Source organism: Ooceraea biroi, chromosome 1, assembly GCF_003672135.1.
Source record: "Ooceraea biroi isolate clonal line C1 chromosome 1, Obir_v5.4, whole genome shotgun sequence".
Classification (NCBI taxonomy): domain Eukaryota; kingdom Metazoa; phylum Arthropoda; class Insecta; order Hymenoptera; family Formicidae; genus Ooceraea; species Ooceraea biroi.
In genome coordinates, this window is record NC_039506.1 from 14,881,288 (window position 1) to 14,901,616 (window position 20,329).

The window sequence follows — 20,329 nt, forward strand, 5'->3', positions numbered from 1 at the left end:
TATACATAAATATGTTTCTTTATGTATTGGATTATAATAAAAGTTCGTAGCATCTCTTTAGTGAAATTCCAAGATAAAAATTATTACATACATATATGTATTTCCATTATCATTTGCCATCTCTGCGTTAACTTCATGATTCCATCCTATTTTTTTCATATGAAAAACTTAAACAACGCTGCAAGCCTTTATTACAATCCAATGCAATATGAAATGTTCGTGATAAAACGCTACAAATAATATTCTCAATATTCGCCACAGCTGATTTCATTTCATCAAATCGATAACATTTTTCTTCACACTTTTCGTTTCGTGCATCAAAAGTAATGTTTCTTTTTCATCGTGTCCAGTAATGAAGTGAATCAGTGATAGGAATGAGTGAGTGTTCTATACTAATGAAGAGAATATACGCTCATAAATATACGCTTTAAACTCGCGGATAATAAATTTATAATCTGTCTTGCAGTTCCACCGATGCTTTCTATACCAAATCAGTTGGAAGCAGCGTACATCGGACAAGACGTTACTCTCGAGTGTCATACCGAAGCTTATCCTAATTCAATAAACTATTGGACGACAGAACGCGGTGATATGATAGTTTCTGGTAATTTTAAGAATCCGATATACGTACATCTTTTAAAATTCATGCGTGCGTCTGATGAGATTGTCAACATCTATGTTCTTCGATACAATGCGAGAGCAGAAAACAAATATAATTTACTCTGCAAGTGAACTTTAAAATATTACATGTCTCTTTTAAATATAACTTCTAGCTCGTTTTACACGATGAGAAATTTTGCGAAATTTCATGAGAATAACCAACAATGCGAAAGGGAGATATTAAAACTGACAGAATAAACACACGTAGAATGGAGAATAATGAAAATCTTCTCGATTGTCTGTCCTCGTTTAGAGTTGTTACAGCTGTATGTCGTGACAGCTCTTTAAAAATAGGAGATGTTATATAATTGCTTACACATTTCATATCTCGTTTCAAATATTTCGCTCCTATTAATTGCATGTATTTTAAACTTTCGACATGTATCATACAAAATAAAATGACAATCGTGCTGTTAAAAGTTACTCGATATAATGGAACACGTCGGTTAATGTAACTTGACAATCTCTCAGCGTGCGCAGCTTTGCGATTCCAATTCTAAACTGGAGACGGAGAACCTGGTTTTATTGGCACAGGCAATTCGGTTTCAGGCGACAAGTACGAGGCGGTATCCACCGACAACGGATACAACAAGTACATGATGCTGAAGATAAGGAACGTCGGCCCGAAGGACTTCGGCTCGTACAAATGCGTCGCCCAGAACTCGCTCGGAGGAACTGACGGCGTCATCAAACTAGACGGTGAGTCGCTTAACGACATCAATAAGGTGTCGCATATCTCGCGATGCGACACGGCAAAGTAAAATTCGATGAAGATGCATTCTGCCGCATTGTCGTGCGCTGAAAAGAATCGGCGAACGAGAGAGAGAAAGCGCGCGCGCTTATAACGTCGCGGTTTATTTAGGATCGATTATTCGAGGAGTCGACGTCTGCGCGCTAATGGTGAAATAATTGGTTTCCAATAGTCAGTTACTTAAAGATATTTGAGCCACCGTCGTTAACGAGCGACGGGCGAGGTCGAGCATACTTTTGCTCGCGAGCATTAGCCGTAATTGCCCGTTAAGTTCACGCTAAACACAGTCGTCGCGTGCATGAGTGTGGCTACCGGAAACCATCTGCGAAGCTTAGACGTCACTCTTACTCACTGCCTACCGTAAATTAATACGTGCGTCAATCTGCGAAAAGACGAACTCTTTCGAAATATTGTTTTGTTTGAAATATATTTTAAATATATTTAATATATTTAATATATTAATTTTTAATATATTTCTCGAGAAAAGTGTTTAGTAAATTTTAATACACAAAGAAGAAGTCGTGAGGAGATTCGTGAGATTTCAAGCAGTGAGTCGTTCCACTCGAGTTGTTTTCCGTTGTTCTCCTGACAGCATCCAATAGCGAAGGAAGGCGAAGGAAGACGAGTTTTGTTTAACTTGAGCGATGATGCACGCGAAAACAATTCCACGAAAACAATTGCATCCACCTCGACATATCTCCGTGTACTACCGCAAGTACAATTGTATTGTACTTGCGCGAGCTCATGCCGCGTGGAATCTCATGAATTTCCGTGCTAACGACATCGTATTTATGTCTATCTTCAATACTGCACCATATTTGTCAGCGTTCCGTTCTCGTGCGCGATCCTATCCATCCTTCGTGCGAATTCATCGTTAAAGTATGCTGCATTATTGCATGTTTGTTCTGATGCAGAGATCCCGGCTCCATCGACGACGTCCACGACGCAGTCGCCGTATTACGCAACCCTTTCGACGAAGAAGAACGGTAATTGAAAAGCCACATGAATATATATTTAAAAAGACATCCCTCGTTTGTGTCTATACGTGTGCATCTAATATGTATATACAATAAGTACCTGTAACGTAGGCTAGCGATTTTAGAGAGGTAAATGTACCTTGTAATTTAAATTGAGCGGTAATACCGCGCCGAACCACCGCAAGTGTGTAGCGTGGATATCGGGATCACAGGTAGAATAATGTTCCTTATCTTAGGGACCGAGCGGAGGCAGAACTCCGACGCGGAAAATTCGAGACACTTATTTATCTATCGATTCCTAAGTAAGACCATCCGTTTCCGCAGCTCGTTCGCGGTAGCGTAGCGTAGAGAGCACCAATGTAAAACCGCCTTTGTGTAATGTATTTTAGGTAGAAACGGTAACAAGAAATCACGACAACGACCTATCGACTACGAGGTCGAGGAATGGCGAAATCCAGGTCAGTAAATATCTATTTTAACGCGATCCGCGCGGCGAAGCCCAGGCATTTCCCACGACGATACACGTTCCGCCCGACCACCGTGTCGTTCGAGTAATTAGCGTAATTAAAACCTTGTCAACGCTGCACCGTCGGCCGGGGTAGCGGAGCGGAGGCCGGGCGGGGACCCTAAGAGGGAAAATCCACTAAATTGGCAATGCTCGGTGATCCACTTTATTTGCGAGCGAATTACTTCGTCGCGCTACTCCCGGCCCCTTTTATTGGCCGGGAAGGATCCTGCGGTCATCCCGCTGTCGTAAAACCCAACGGCGGGATATACGTTAACTGACTGTTTGTCTAAGCCCATTCAACGGCAGTCAATAATCATGCGGATCCTTCTGTAATTCTTCGGGCGCGCGGTGATCCGCAATTCTTTTCAAGTTTTAAGCGAAATTTTTTAATATTATAATAATTATAAAGAGAATACGATCACGCGATTAATGATTTTCATTTTATATCCATTAAGTTTTATGGTATTTAGTATTATTTGACTATTTATTGAGAAAGATGCTGGATAATGGTGATTTTTTTGAAAATGTTCTCCAAAATGTATATCAGGATTACCATAAGAAATCTACGCACAAAAGTTCACGATCGTGCTCTTTCACCGAAAAGTCGCTTGCGATCACTTTTCGCGGTCTTTCTCGTCAATGCCGATTCCTGTTGGCGTTATCCGGATTTCGCGCGTTAACGACTTCGAGTACTCGGCAGGATTCTTATATTATACAAGCCAGCTGACGGGGATTGGCGGCAGAATGCAAGTTCAAAACTCACTTGAAATGACTTCGCTTAAGGATTCCCCGAAGCGTTGGGCCAGTCCCACCCTTCCTTGAAGTTTACTTTCAATTAATGAAAAACGAGCTGCGTTGACCCGAGGCCGTCTGCTGCCTTCAGGATCAGGAAGCGGAAGAGAGGAAATGGAGAGAGGCAAACTCTCTCCTCCGCTATTTTCTTTCTCGCTTCCCGTCTTTTTCTTTCCCCTTTCGCAAATCGATCGGCTTCGGAGGGGTATCGTCTCGGGTACACAAGCGTGCGATTCTCGCGTTCGATTAACGTTCAACGTGATCAATCGCCCTCAATTGCCACCGATGAACCATCGATAAACATCCATTTTACGATCCACGGATTTATATCAGAATTTATCGAGTGCAGCATCCGTCGTGACGCGTCAAAAGCTATTCGGTTATCATCGCGCGATTTCTCAAAGCCGCCAAAATATAATCAGTGGCAGCGGGGAATGTACAGAACGAAGCGCGCCGGTAAAGATGCTGTTAAAGTGTTGGAAAATGGCTCGTCTGTCGCCGACCATGCGGAAAGTCACGTACAGTGGATTTTACTGGGGTGGGTGAGGATAACTTTTTCCGAACGGACGTGCGGTTTCGACGTCCGTTTCTGCCGGACGAGGGGCACGATGAACTACTACTGCTCTCGTGGAACGCCCTGCATTTCGTGCGACTATCCACCGACGGCGCGGAAAAAGGCAAAAAGAGAACGTTTTCTCGAGAATTCGTTACATTCCGACTTTTCGGAGGGAACGAGTTTTGTTAATGTCACTCGGAATGCTCCGCCGACCGGTGGCCGCTAAAGAATGGCAAAAATTTATGGGAAAACTTATTCGATGCGAGATCTTGTTTTTAACATTTTCAACATGTGGAGTATTTAGTGCAAGCACGCATTACGTGATAACAATTATTGTATAACAGAATTTTATTAATTTATCACACATTTTCATTTCAAATAAAATATTTATCAAATGTCTATCAATTTGTAATACTTTTGAATTGTGTCACGCAATCTAATATCAGAACCGTCGTTTAAATGATAATGATTAGTGTAACGATTATCAATGTGGGAGGAATATAATTCTCGGATTTTTCCTGGAACAATCTGAAGGTGGAATTAACAGAGAGTAAAGAGAGTTTCGCCTCACTTAGATAGTACGGCTGTTAATAAGCTCGATTTGCTATGGGACGGCGGATTCTAAATTATTCGACAATGCCGTGGATGGAAGTCATTAAGGTAGATTGAGGTCATGAAGTTTTATCGCGGCAGTAATCGCACACTCTCTGATGTATGGTCTACCGTCATTGATATATTCGTTTCTATAACATTACTGACTGTACATTAGCGCCACAGGTGGCGATGTTGATTCCACGTCGGTTCATTTATCAAAGTTCGGACAATCAATAAGAGTTACTGTCAGTAAATGCGAATTTAATCGGATGAAATGGAGCTTTCTCTGAAATTGCTGACGCCCGCCGTGCCAGTCGGTCTACTTCACGTAGCAGCTACATATTTCACATAAACATTTTCAGAAGTGCGATGCATAAATTTGATGTGTGAATTTATCTCTTTCGCCAGCGAATTTTGCAGGGCCAATCCATCAAAAGTCAATTCGTGCCGCGATATAATTCCGCGTATTACACAGCTTGTCGTTTCTCTAATCTTTTTTTGCTTATCATGATTATCAAGATTATCAGTCGCATTAAAGAAACGAATATAATCGACTTTGCGAAATTATATAAAAGTTACATGGAAAACTGCTGTTTTCTTTTAGCATTTTCTTGCACCGAAGTGCAAGAAATTTGGATTTGGACAAAAAAAAAAAACTTTATTAAAGTATTTAAGAAATTCGAGCATAGTGAAGCTCCGGAAGCTCGAGATACATCACGACGTGCAGCGGCTGCCACGCCACGTATCTCTATCCGGTCTCTCATCGCTCTTCTCGCTGCATAACAAATGAAAAAGCTTGCAAGACACCCGCGAATTACTGCGCTGCACCACAATTAATCCAGCAACATTTCATCTGGCGTTTCTTTGACGGTAACGGTTGATAAGAGCCGATTTAACAGACGTCGGATGTATTTAATCTCAAATGAATTTACCCCTTTCCGCGTTTCTCGTGTGCTCGCCGCCGTCGCCGCCGCCGCCGCCGCTGCTTTATCGCCGGGGGTTTTATCTCGTTAAAAAGGGATTTGCGCGAGTTGAACATCGCAGAAATTCCGGCAGAGAACCGAGAGTTCGCTCGAATTTAATTCCCGGACGCCACGCAGTTCTCGCCCGCCCGCTTGTCCGTCCAACTCGTCCCGCCCCGTCCCGGCCACCCCTCGTTTCGCATTATCCGCAACAACTCCCTGTATTTATCTTCCGTATCCGCTCGTACCGTATACTCGTTACCGTATACGCGCGTACGTGTATGGAACCGTCGCGCCAGAACAGGGGCTACCGCGGAAATGAGCCGCTGTGCTTGACGATTCTCGCGTACGTTCAAGGGCTACTGGGACCATTTGTTCCGGCCGTCGCCGACATTTCTGGTGGTGGGCGCGGGACGCCGCGTGAAAATACGGCCAAGAAGTACATGCGAAACACACGAGGGATGTGCGTCGACGGCGGTGGTGTTCGCGGTCGCTGATACAAAGTGCGCGCCGCGCTTGTTCATCCCCCGCACAGCCCGTTTGCGGAAGAACGTCAGCTATCGACCAAACGAGTAAATCCCTTTCCCTCTTTCGGCTGTCGTGGCGCTCACGTTGAGCTTCCTTTTTTACGCACGACGATTTCTCCGTTACCGCAAAATCCCTAAAGCTGGATATTTGAATGCAGATCGTTCACACGGAATATTGTCTTGTCAACGAACGAATGCAAGCACGAATATGTTTATTGAGACAGCACATTGTTAGAGCACTTTTTTTTAAATTGACAGCGATATGCTTTCTATTGATAATGCAACGTAAAATTGGACAGCGTGCACCAATTCACGGGTGAAATTGACGCGGATGGATGCGGAATCATTATAACTGCATTGATCAAATATTTGTTTGACATTGCAAACTGTGACAAGATACGTTGTCAATATCTCCTATGGCTTCGTGTGAAACTGAACGAGCAAATTTGAAACTGTCGTTTATATTAACAGTGCAAAGAATTCACTCTCATATTTTTTTATAATTGTTTGACTTGGCCGTTGGCGTTTTTCTCACTCTGTTTCGATCCTCCGTTCACTTATCCTCGCGCGATTTAGTTCTGCTTCATTTAACGTATTAATCTGATGAAAATAGCGTTAATATGAGCTGTTGTAGTTCATGATATATGCAGATAAAGGCAATTACGTCGACTATGCCCACCGAGCGAACGTGTTCTTTAAAAGCTTTTTTGCCGCTCGAAAATTTTATAATTTTTATAATTATCATTTTTATATATTTCCCCGCATTCTTTTTTTTGTAGAGAACCATGCAATTATAGACAGGAAATTCTACGTATTCTTAGATTTTTATTTCTGGTTTCTTCCATCAGTCGCTGATCACATTGAGGCTAAACTGATCATAGGTTGGTGGAAAATAATCTAGGAACATAAGACGCAATTGGAACTTGTAATATCCAAACTTGATATCGAATTTTCAACGAAACAAAAAAGAATGTTATCATTTAGAAGACTTATAGCTTTTAGTATCTATTTCAACGTCACAAGTCATATTTTTTTATTATATCGACCGATATGTGCCGCAAGTGCATGAAGGTACAAACATCTCATATTCCAAACATCCCGTCCGGCTTGCTCTTTATTTTCGCGCTTGACACTCAGCGATTTCGCGATTGCGCCTGAAAATTACATTCGAACGAAACTGGTTCCCCGCCTCGGCCACGCAATTGTCCTCCATTCAGCTGGTGGAGCAACCGCAGCGTAGTTTTGTCTGCTTTCAGACTACGATAGAGAGTATGGACCGTCGATGAGGCCACCGGGTGACCTGCCGGACGCTCAGAGCCCGGGCGTGACCCATCGAGCGCAGCTCGTCCTTCATTTCTCGCTGAGCCTCCTGTCGTTGCTGCTCCCGGCCATCAGAAGGTGATTCTCACGTCGCGGGAACGGGGCTTCCAGTTCTAGTGTTTATTGGCCGGGAATGGCCGGTGCGCGCGCGCGGTCGATCGCCGGTTTCCGGCGCGCCGTTTCCGGCCGAGTGACGGACGAGTGCGACGAAGCGGGCCGCGCTTGAAATTATTTTCATACCAAAACTAGACTTATACAGAGAGAGACAGAAAGAGAAAAAGAGCAAATATATATATAATATATATATAAATATATATATAAATATGAGTATATATAAAATATGTCATGTAAGTATGCATGCGGCGAGTACGAGGCCGCGTTTAGGCTTTGCCGATCGATCGGCGCTGACTGTGTGTCGCCCTGTGTATGAATCAACGCGCGCCTTGGTTCCCCGGTGTGCGAGCGAACTTCTCGCATATACCCCCATGTATCATCTCGAGGATCCCTCTCCCGGCGCAGTCGAAGTAGGGATGCTGCGGAGCGTTCACCAAGAAGAACGACTGATCGTTCGCGATGTCTCTCCTGCTTATTCGGTCCCGGCCCGAGGGTGTTTTCGCGGATTCGGAAAGTCAAGCACGAAATCTGAGTCACCGGTCAGAACAGGAAGATCAGGATAGGACACGCACCTCATTGGAAGACTCGAGACACGCCACGAGGATCCCAAGGATCTTCCTGCACGGCGAGGATCTTCCGTCTCTGCTCTTCCATGAAGCTCTCTGATCGAAGCGGAGCGTCGAATCCGCGAGCGGAAGCTTTGCATCTGATGGACGGTGAACCGCACGTGACTTGGACGGATTGTCGGCCGGTATGGATCCCCGCTCAATTTCTCCCCCTCGCACATCCGAAAATATTTCGATTCCGGCTATCGACGTGTTCGAAGCGTTCCGAACGTTGCTTGGTCATCCGCGAATCGCGTTTTCCTGCCGATAGATTTTTTATCCGTACACCTCATCGGATTCCGATACGCCTCGCGGGGGAAAAAAAGCAATACGTCGTGTATCGCGTACTCTCCATCGTGATTCTCTGACTAAGTTATTCGATAACTATTAGGTGCTAATTTAATTACTTCCTCCCCTCTCGTCGGGAAGAGAGATAAAAAAAATCCGCGAATTCGCGTACTTTCTCGCTGCCGTTTTTTACGTTCAACGCGCGCGTTTCTCCGCCATATCACGAGGAAGACACGGAAACTGCATTGAATAAATATGCATATACGTACGCATAAAATGATAAACAAGAATATAAATAAACAAATATATATAGCATATATATATATACATACACGTACGTACGGATCGTAGTTGTGTCGAGACGCACCGCTCGGTAATCTCGTAATTAACCGTTTGATTGGTAAGCCGCGCACGTAATGGTGACACGACGTGTGCACGATGCGTCTCTCATGGCGTGGATTATTAAAGGAACTCAAACGGCGAGATCCCCGCGCGATCCCGAGTGTGTGTCTCTGGGGAAGGAATTAACGCTAGACGTCAAGTAGCCTCGAATCATCGACGACGGTGACGCAGAGAGCTTCGTGGCTTCTTTTTGCGCGATTAAACGACATTTCGATAGTAAACGAGATAAAACGGTCTCCGCCGCGGTTGTGCGCGGGGCCGCGATCAAATTACGGTAACACAATTCGAGAAGAGTGCGGTGTGCCCCGGTCGGACGAACGGTTGACGTTAGCGTTAACGTTAACGTCGGCCGTGGAAGTAAATCGGAATTTCTCACCGACACGGGCCGACACACCGAGTAGGGAATCGCTCTGCAAACGCTTTAACCGACTCTTTGAATCTCCTCTTACGTTGTACCTGATCGTATATGAATTGCCATCGCCGGTTCGATCTCGGGCGAAGCGGATGCGAAATGTTATGCGCCTTTCCCCGTTAATTCTGTAAATATTGTAGATACGTTTGTGCTGTGATCGGTCCGGGATCGTCGTCTTTGCGAGGATGACTCGAGGCTGCGCTTGTTAAACCGAGTGTAGAGAGAAAGATGGGCGAGTGTTGTGAATTATATTATATTATATTATTATTATTATTATGCTGTTTGAAAAAGAGAACTAGAATGCATGCGTGTGTGCAACAGAGTGATGAAAAGAGAGAGTGTGATAAGAGAGGCGATATTTGATACGGCGGATGCCGTTCAGTAGAATACCGAATGAGGCTGCAGCGCGATCGCGTAGCTACATCTCAAATTAAGTTATGATAATGTTATTAATGTATCATGTCCGACGATTTCACTATGTCAAATGATTTTTATGTACCACGTGCATCGCTAGTGCGGAGACGGCACACGAAACCGACGATTAGATGTAGATATATAGTGGAACTGTCGGCCTGTATATCTTAATAAATCGAGTAAATGACTGCCATTATATGAACATCGTTCATTAATGAAAATCCTAACGATCAGCCAGTTCAGGTTACTTCCGTAATTAACGCGCTTTTGTTCATAATAATTTTGATACCTTTTTTATCGTTATTATTTTTTATTACACATTTGGCTCATTATAGTTGGAGAAGCAGGGAAAATGGAGAACAGAAGAATTCCTCGCCAAGGTAAGGCATGATTAATCATTTATGGGTGTAAGAGACATATTTACAATTATTTTTAAAAATCATCATTTCGGATATGTAGAAAATATGTGCTGCGCGATACGCGAGCTATTAATTTATTGTTTTATTAATATATAATAATTACAGTCGCGTGTTTGTGAAATTATAATTAATTTTGATTGCAAATGCGTCTCTCTTCTACAGTGCCTCCATTAAAAGAAAAGAAAGATTACTATCACGCAATTAACCATATATCATTTTAATCTATTTAAAATTAAATCAATGCATGAGAATGACGAAAAGTCGCAATAAACTTCTGTGAAAAATTTATCGCGTTTCATCGGAGTTTTAAACGATTTTATTAATTTTGCCTATTCGCGTGCAGTATAAATCAACGTGTCACAACGACGTGTTATAATAAACGTGTTCGACATATTACTACGGCAAATAATGTCCGTTTATTTTAGCTGAGAGCAATATGACGTGGGACGTGTCCCGTAAAATCAAATAAAGTACATTTTATACTTTCTCCGACAGAATATCTACAGTCAGTGTACACGCTGCAGTGTCACTGCTTTCACAGATAAATTGGCGAGCATTGGCACTTCGCAGTCGACACGTACAATACGAGTCTCCGTGGCAGAACATCAAGCTCGGATCGATCCAAGTTGGTACGTAACTAGATATGAAACCTGAAACTCCTTAATATTCTGCTATGCAAGTCGAACTGATCCGAAGATGGTGTAACGTATTCGCGCGCGAAGCACCTAATTATCGACAGCTTTACACTTTTAACGTCTCGCTAGTTGGTAACGAGCTCGCCCCGTCGCCGGGGCGCGAAATATTTCAGGCGAACAGGTTTCCCGCGTTTCATTTCGCGATTATTTACGGCCGCGTAACTTTACGAAAATCCTCGAAATTCGCCCGGTTGCGCTACGCGTTCCGAGCGAGAGGAGGATTGTCGGCCGAGCGAGCGTATCGATGCTGGCGAGAAAATGACTGACGATTAAAAGAGAGAACGATGGGGAAAAAGCAAGCGGGGTCAGCAGATCCAATGCGGACAACGACGGAACAATTGGTCAGAATGCATCCGTTTTTCCTCCGTTTTTCTTCCTTTCTTTGGTATTAACGTAGCAATGCGATCACCAGAACGATCGCGTTCGATTCGATTCGATGGCGCGATCTTCCAGTCCAGAGTGAGACGATCATGATTAGGTACGTTAAGTAATTATTTCCGTTGCCAGATATTCCCGTTTACAATCGAATAAATTTGCATCGCATTGCAAAGACCACAATATCGACGACGACGTTGATAAATAATTCGACGACGACCGCGACAATGTTCGTCTTCTCCTGACGATCTCCTCCGACGAGCTGTCCGTAGCTTCGCGCGTATGCCATCCTCACATCGACATTTCGAGAGTTACTAATTACGGGACATTATCGACTTGCGGAAGTTAGTATAGTCTCCTATTCTCCGTTCCCACCCTGTCCCCTTCAGCGGCCATTACCGGTCGTAGGAACATGTTCGGAGTACTCCTGACGTGCCAGATATCAAAATTGATGTTCTATCCGGCTTAATAATTCGCGCCAATTGAATTAGTAGATCGGGGCGGGATCGGCAAGGAGTGCCGTTTACTTTCGCGATATTACGATCTCGATTATATTACGCGAACGTCATGTAACGCGTATGTACGTATGTACGCGAGGTACATTATGGAGTGTACCTTTCTCCTTTTTTTTTAAATGAAAACTGTATTACTATCTCGCTTTTTGCGGAAAACCGAGGGATGCGCTCCTTTTTTCCAGAAGCTTTTCCAGTTATTGGTTGTATCACGTTAAAAATAACACACGTACACACGGCCGACTATTCGCTCAAATAACGAAGATTATTGCGACCGGACTAACGGAATCAATTCCCGAAATTGCATAAAGCGAATTTTTCATCTCCCACCGCACCGATTGGACACTCGGGGGCGAAAATAATGCAACGGCAGGAAAGTGCCTCATGGTTTTCGGATCAGGATCATTTCGGAACAGGTAGGAACGTAATCTCGAAAGTGTCTCCTATAGCTCTGTGGGAAGGGCTTCAGTTCGAATCGCGTACGACGACGATGGTGTATGCGAGCATCGTGTGAGTATCTCTCTCTCTCTCTCTCTCTCTCTCTCTCTCTCTCTCTCTCTCTGCCTCTCTCTCTCTCTCTCCCTTTGCTGCTCTCAATTCCAGCCTACTCTCCGCTCTTTCTCCCGAACCGAAATTGCAACGTTGGAATTCGATTTGGCTGTCATAATCAGGCATGATAATCTTTATCTGTATCGCTCGTGTAATAACAGCAAAATTATCGCGATGAACTCGATTAATGTGCCGTCTCTAATGCACTTCTATTCGCCGATAAATAATTAATCGATATTCGAACGGTTTGTCTATTTTCCATCGTTACTAGTAATTTAGTCACTCGGTAAATAAATTAATTTGTTATTACGTAACGAGTTTTCACCCGACCATATCGCGGAGGCAAGGCAAATAATGTAATTCGATCAAACTGTAATAAAATGCGGTTTTATATTGTAATAATTATAGATACGTCATCATGTTATTTGTACCGCTAAAATGCGCGAGATGAAATTTATTTCCGTATGGACGTGCAGGGGTTGAAATGGAAATATGTAACCCGTGCGCACGGACACATATTTGGTACGATAAATACCATTTAATTAAACTCGATGCGCCGATGTTTTGTATATTTATATAATGCATGTGCAGTTATCGAATATCTTAAAGCCACGTTTGTTTAAACACTCACAATTCTGCTTTTGCCCATTAAATAAAAAAACTGTCGATTTATCAGGGAACTCTCGTTTCATTAATTCGCAACTATCGTTGGAATAAAATATATGCTTCTAAAAAAGCCTCACTTTTAAATCAAAATTGCATGGGCAAGTCGATATGTCGATATTGAATCACGTAATTTAAAAGTACAAAATATTCATTGAATATCTCGATTCTGCGGATCATCTTCAGCGCATAGTTATCTCACTTTATTTATTACGGTTTAAATTACTTCAACATTTATTATACTACGAAATTTTTTTATTAATTATGGATATTTATGATTTCTTTTCTCGTTCGTTCCGCAACGCATAAGTCGCACACAACGCGCAGATTCTCGAAGCATAAATTCCGCCGCGTTTCGTAGCGTTTTTGTCGTGTAGATGCGAGTGCTCTTATTGAGGCGGAAGAAGCAGCAATGCGTAAAGAGAAGCGGAACGAGAAAAGCGGACGCGCAACACGTGTAGGTACGAAGTCAAAGGTAACACTTGAAATATGGATCGGAGAACGGGGAGCGACTGACGCGCGTTACCAGCACTCGCGTGTCACATTATTTTCCGCGTGCGGCGATGCGCACGAGTCGTTTCCGCGGAGTCAGCAATAAGCGCGAACTCTTCTTTTTTTTTCTTATTTCCTAGGCCCATCCGAGCGGGACCGAATAGTCTCTCGTACGTCAAAAAATCCTATTATCCGCCATTGAACCTTTCTAGTTCTTTCGCCCTATCTCTCTTTCTCTCATTCTCTTTTCTCGTGGAGATGGAAAAGAGATCGGCAGGCGGAGAGCGGGTGGCTCGTCTAGTTTTGTTCGCTCCTCTCCTCGACGTCGCTCATCGCCCGGAATTGAATCGACCTGACGAGGTCACTTCAACAAGGAGGACTTTGCGTGCCGCTCTCTTGTGCAATCTTTACGATGAGATCATCCGCGCTCGCGCTCGCGATATCCTGAATCCGAGCCAAGTTTTCGATCGTTGCGAACGTTATCGGTGAAATTATGTTACGCAAGGAAGAGCATCAATCGCGTGCATCGTAACCTCGATTTAACCCGTTGCAAGAACTTCTGAAAAAAATGAGAAAATCTTTCCTTATGAATCAGGGTCGAGATTTATTTAAAAGATCATGCATGTGTAATGTAGTGTATATCATTACACAAACGACGGTTAACGTTATCGTCGAAAGATTAATTTATGCATTTTTTAAAATCCATTACATCCATTACTTGCAGATGTACTTTATGTTATTAAAACGCTGATCATGCTAAGCGAAACCTTTAAAAATTTTTGCACTACATTATAGATAGACATGTATCATTTAATCGGTAATTGTACAAGTTAAAGTGTGTCGTATTATGTTATGTCTATTAGATTGCAGTCTCTCTCTTCTCTTTTTATTGCTCTGCTATTTGTGGGAATTTAACATTTAATATTTCTCTCACTTCGGCGTGTGAATTATTGTATCATTAAATGTCTCATACAAGCTCCGCAAGATTTCTGTGAGATGTATTTACTATTTAAGAGGCCAGAGACCGCTCTCGGTGACCGGTAATTCCACGAAATGAAAAAAAAATGAAATAAGGTCTGCAATTATTCCGGCGCCAAACCGCAATGCATTATGCAGGCCACTCAAATACCAGTCTCCGTCGTAATAAAGAACAATGTCTGGCTCAATTTCAGTCTCGTTTCTTAAGACTTTTATCACCCGCCGCCCGCCGTCATAAATAAATTATATCTCTCTGCACGATGTCTACGTATTCCATTCTCCGTTCACCCTCATTGCGATCTTATTACATCCGTACTATCAACCGCGCTACGTTGGCTATCGACGATTTAATTGGCAACGACCATGGGGTTTCATTGCTTTATTAAAATTTACCGCGAGCACAGAACTGAATAACTAATTACTTGAATTAATTTAATCATCTGGTAAGACAAGATGTGGCTAGACAACCAACTTTGAATGCATTCTCATTGTTGAAACTATTTCGATGAAATGAATAGATAGCCATGTTTAATGATATAGGCAAAAATCGCATAAATAAAAAAGAAATGATATTTTAAAAGTATAAACGTAACAATACATAACAAAGCATACGTATGTAGACATCTAAATGCAAACGCTGTTCTCTTTTTGTGATGGTACATTTACAGGTACATTTTTCACTTTGGTATACATAGCGTTACGTATTTATACAACAAACGAAAACTGCAGAAAATTGTTTGTTCTCTTTATTTGCGCGTCACGTTGTAAAACTGGGTGACAGTTAAAAAAAGACATTGGCTTCCATAAAACCGCAAGTTGCAGGTGTTTACTGCTGCGGTTACATCGACACAGAATTGTTCGTGTCGCGTATGCAAGAAAATAACGGAGACATACGTCTGACCAAATGACGACTGGATCTACTTAGCGATCGGTAATCCCACTTTCACAAGCAGAGATTAATGGCTCGTCCTCGAGTTGTACAATTAGACGCGCGATTAATCGGCCATGCGATTTAATCTAAATAGTCGTCAACTACAACGAAGGGATAAATGTATCCCTTCCGCCCTCCTACTTCACTTTATCTTTTCCTGCTTTCTCATCGCTTTCGGATGTGTACCAGACCAGACGATCCCCTCCGCTTGGTATAATTTGGTGCTCTGACTTCGCCAAGAACTCGACTACAATTCGAGCGGTTCTATACGAGAAAGAGGAAGAGAGGGAGGAAGGGAGGGAGAGATGGAGAGGGGGAGAGAGAGAGAGAGAGAGAGAGAGAGAGAGAAACTAACTGTTGCTGCCCGCGAGATTTGACCAATCGACTTCCGCGATCGGCCGAACTATTCGTCCCTTCATCGCTGTTCCTGCGACGCTGTTTCCGCTATCGGAGAAACCCGATGACAGATGTGCCGTGTATCCGCGCGTTTCCGGAACCCTCCACCGTCGTCGATCGCGCGCGAATCACACGCCACCGTCGAAGCGCTTCCGCACCCCTCGCGCGAGATCTCACCCCTGGCGCGCGCCGCCCGGCAATTGCATATTAAATGCGCCCATATACCCGGCTCCGTGTTATCCCTTAGCGTGTCTGCCAGCCACCCTTACCCTACCCCGCGTGCTTCCCGGGTTTTCGCCTCTCGCTAGGATAGGGTCCTGAAATATGACCGCGCCATAAGAGAGAACCGCCGGCGCGAAAATACTATCGCTTTCCAATAGTACGTTAGAGAACGGCGGGAAATGAGGGCGGGGAGAGAGAGAGAGAGAGAGAGAGAGAGAGAAAAGATCGGGTGCTGGTTGCAGCGAGACGGGGCAAAATGGAGAAAGGCGCGACAGAGAGAAGAGCGATGATAGGTAAGTGAGAAAGGAGCACGAGAAAACGGGAACAAGCGCGAGAGATGGGGCAACACGAGGGTGGGTAGCCGAGAGAAGGAGGTCGAGAAGGAGGAAAGGTGGACGACGAATAAAGCGCCGTCCGAAGAAACTGAAAATATCGTCCGTTTTGCGGCACTCTCCCAGCCATATGGTGACCGGCGTATATCATATTAGAAGCCAATTTTTAACTCGATGGGGGCACATTTCGCGCGATAGCGACCGGGGGTTATAACCGTTCGCGCCACTAAAAATCCAATGAATTGATAGAGGGTGGAACGAGGCGGAGAACGACGAGGACCGACGAGAGGGAGGAAGGTAGAAGGAGGCAAGGGGGACCCGGATCGTCCGAGGGTAGCAAAAAGGAGTCGCGACGGACGAGAGCGGTGCGCGCCAGCCGCCACCGACTTCCTCGGCTCGCCTGACCAAGGGGAAACGACCGCAATATCTTAAGGTCGTAAGTACACACCGGTGAGTCCACCGGCGAAGACCTCGTTCCTCGTAAATCTCCCCATGGCCGAGCCCCTCCGCGATTTCCCTTTCTTCCTTCCTATTTTTTCTTCTTCCTCTTCACGCCGCTTGCTCTCTTTCCGCGCCGCGTTTCTGCTTCTTCTCGCGGTGCAAATGAGCTAAACAATGGAGAGCCATGAGAAAGGAGCGCCGTGAGAAGATTTCCGAGGGATTCTCGAGGGGGACCATGACGCCCCCATTCGTAATTAGATCGTAATGCAATGATACGTCGATCGATCGCGAGGCAGCGAGTTGGAGGAAGTTTACACGCGGTATTCAAGCAAATCTATTAAGAAGTTTAGATGTTACCGCGACCGAGATTGAAATGCTGATATTCAGTTCGCCAACTGTGACAATTGCAGGTGGCGTTCGAAGGACAGTATGATATTACCTAAGCAACTATTGACGTGAATACATCGGTATCGCATCTATTATGCAGCTTCATGGGCACTGAACAATACTATCCTCGATATGGGCATTTCAAGGAGAAGCGACGATGTTTGAACCATCAATTCGTGATCAGTATTTGCATCTGGATTTTCTTTTACCTTCTCTCTTTTTGCTGCCGACTTAAATTCTGACAAAATATGTTACTAAATATTAATAATAGACGTTAATGACAAAGTAGATTCCCGGTGCGAGGAATTCTGAGCGAATTCATTCGCGACGCTGCGAATTTTTCACGAACAATTTCATTCTCCGCGCTGCGAATGAATACAATCCGCAAATCCCGATTTATCGCGCGCAATCGGGGAAACAGAAGGAGTGGCAATGGGTGGGGAGCATGTAACTCGCGAAACAAAATGCATTCCGTCCCGTCGAACGTTGTCTAATCTAATTTAGCAGGCGATATGTGGGATCCGCGCGAAATGCAAGCGATTCAATATAAAAGCCACACGTGAGGCAAACAAGATTCTCCGTGCAGGAACGACTTGATCAGCCAATCCGCCAACGAGTCAATATTGGCGTTGCGTCAATGTAACGCCATTCGTGTCTGACGAAATTCGGCCAATCATGAAATTCGACATTCATGCTAACGTACGAATCTTACGTTTTACATTGTGCACACGTTGGAAATCGTACGAGTTCGCACGAGCTCTCTTGCCCTCTCGTCTCACATTCGTCTCTGCGATTCGTCTGCATCCCCCGTTTTATTACCCGCGAGTGTCACACGACACGTTGCCGTGATAAATCGTTCATAAAAAAATGCACCGTGCAAGTCATCTCCACGATCAGCGTCAGGAAACGTCGCGGTAATAACGCATCGTATATCGACTTTAATTTCTGATATAAACGTAGCCATCGCGCGTAGTCGTGCGTGTTACGTTGCAGCCGTTGCAGCTCCCCTTACTTATTTACGTGCAGGCAAAGGGCAGCGGAATGACGGTCGATCGATAATCCGGCGACCATCTTCTCTCCGTCCTTAATTCGCACGACGATTTCAGGAAAACGCGCGAAAACCGGAAACGTTTCCCGAACAGTCGGCTCTGTCCGCGCGATCAGTCCGTTTTGAAGAAGAACGCGTCGCGTCGTGCACGCGTACGCGGACTGATACTCGCCGCGTGATTGATGGAGCCCATGCACGGACTCTTTGTCTCTCGCACCATAGAACGATGGCATTTTCAATGCGCTCAGTGTTGAACACGCCGAGTCGACCACTGAACGCAGGTAAATCTCGCGATTCCTGTTTACGCGATTTTGTCGAAAGCGATGTGCACGCAATCGTACAACTGCAACTGCAGTATTATCGAGAATAGTGCGTAAAAATGGCTGGATAGTAAATGCATTTCTGTCGCGCATTTAAAAGCGCTAAAAAACGAGAGCGAATCGGAACTCGCGAGGATACGAATAGAATTGTTTCGGGCATTAATCGGATTAAATTCTTCGCGGCGAGCTCATTTATTTACTCTACTCTCACTTATTTATTTGTAAAATTCTCTCACAGAGAGCGAGCGCGCGTTGGCGCTGTCAGTGATGTTCGGCTTTGCGCCAGCCGCTTCCCTGACAAAGACCGAATACCGATAGCGTTCCGTCATTCCGCGTGGAATAAAAAAGGAACGGAAGGAACGAGATGTGAGGAATAAATATGAATAAACATCATTTGACGTGCGGATGCGCGATGCACGGATACCGCGCGGCTAAGAGCTCGTTAATCTTCACTAGATGCGCTCCTCTAATGACGGGAATCCCTCTGTTATCTCGTCGGCCTCCCCATGAGCGTGCTCAGTCTCAAATTAACCATAATGAAATAACGATCTCACGTTCCCGACATCAAGAGGATCCTGACAAAACGGCCGCGGCGCCCTGCCCTGTTATCTCAGGACGAGGACGAAGAGGTACACCGAGATTTCACGCTATTACAAGAGAAGTGAGAACGCGACGTTATATTTCGAGGATTCCTTCTTTAACGGCTGTTACATGCCAGTTACGTTCCGCTTTTATTGCGCTACGCTGGCTAATAGTGATAATAACGTGTATGGACCTGCGCCCTCCGCCCTCCGCCCTCCGCCCTCTAAATCGCATAATTGTCATGGCCGTAACGGCATCGACGTAATCGCGCGCTGCGCACGTCCAGATTCTCAACGAACTCTCCATGTACACTAACTAGGAACGGGCGTCGTTTTCGTTTACGCGTGTTAACACGTATAATCTTCCGGCTTTAAAGCTCAAGATCGCGTTGCAAGCTCGACCTGACACGCGGCGCAAATTCGCGCACGGCAACTTCACGGCGGAACGTCAATGCAGGATGACGCCAATGCAACCCCTCGATGCATCCCTCTTGAATTTTCTTGAGCACTCGAAGGGTAGTAATCGAGATACGAGGTGCGGGGCGTCCCGCCGTGCATCACAAAAGACTAACATCTTTACCCCGTCAGAGAGGAAAGCGCTGCTGCATCTCCACGCGCGCGCGTACCCGGTACATCCCGGTACTTGCATAACCGCGCGGCGCGCGGGGTGAACGGTAGTACACATAAATTTTCTTGCTGCCTGGCCCGGGGCACCGTTGAACCCTCCGTAAACTCGGATTTACCGGCGAAATCTGCTCCAAGTCTTAAACACGCGCGTGTCCGCTCGTTCATCGGCGTGGCTCGCCGCTCCGAGCGCAAAACGCGGCGCGTGCATGCCGCCCGATAATGACCTACAATTAGCGGAGGCTTCGAGTTTTTCAGTTAGACGCGCGGGGGTGAGACTAACCCCGTTATCCCACTATCTCTGCCGCGCGTTTCTTGCATGTATATTCATTACGCAGATACCGCGGCGTTATAAGTTTAACGGCCGGGTCTTAATTTTTAAGCCCGCTTTATCTTCCACGTTTAGCGCCGCGGGGCAAGAAAATTCCTTCTTCAGTGGCCGTTTAACGACTTATTCGTTGCTCGGCCATTCGTATCCCGGG

At 44.9% G+C, this 20,329-nt stretch overlaps 1 protein-coding gene across 4 annotated transcripts in view; it reads left to right on the forward strand.

Annotated features, from left to right (window-relative positions):
• LOC105281461 (neurotrimin) overlaps positions 1 to 10,080 on the forward strand; it is a 181,716-nt gene extending 171,636 nt beyond the window's left edge. Inside the window, exons 7-11 of one of the 4 annotated variants that reach the window (XM_011342709.3) lie at positions 467 to 604; positions 1,195 to 1,359; positions 2,326 to 2,397; positions 2,778 to 2,846; positions 7,584 to 7,729. In XM_011342709.3, the coding sequence (XP_011341011.1) occupies positions 467 to 604; positions 1,195 to 1,359; positions 2,326 to 2,397; positions 2,778 to 2,846; positions 7,584 to 7,729 (590 nt within the window). Of the gene's footprint in view, positions 1 to 466; positions 605 to 1,194; positions 1,360 to 2,325; positions 2,398 to 2,777; positions 2,847 to 7,583 lie in introns of all 4 variants that reach the window. The other 3 variants (XM_011342708.3, XM_011342710.3, XM_011342711.3) reach the window with 3 other exon arrangements.
• The last annotated feature ends 10,249 nt before the right edge of the window (positions 10,081 to 20,329 follow it).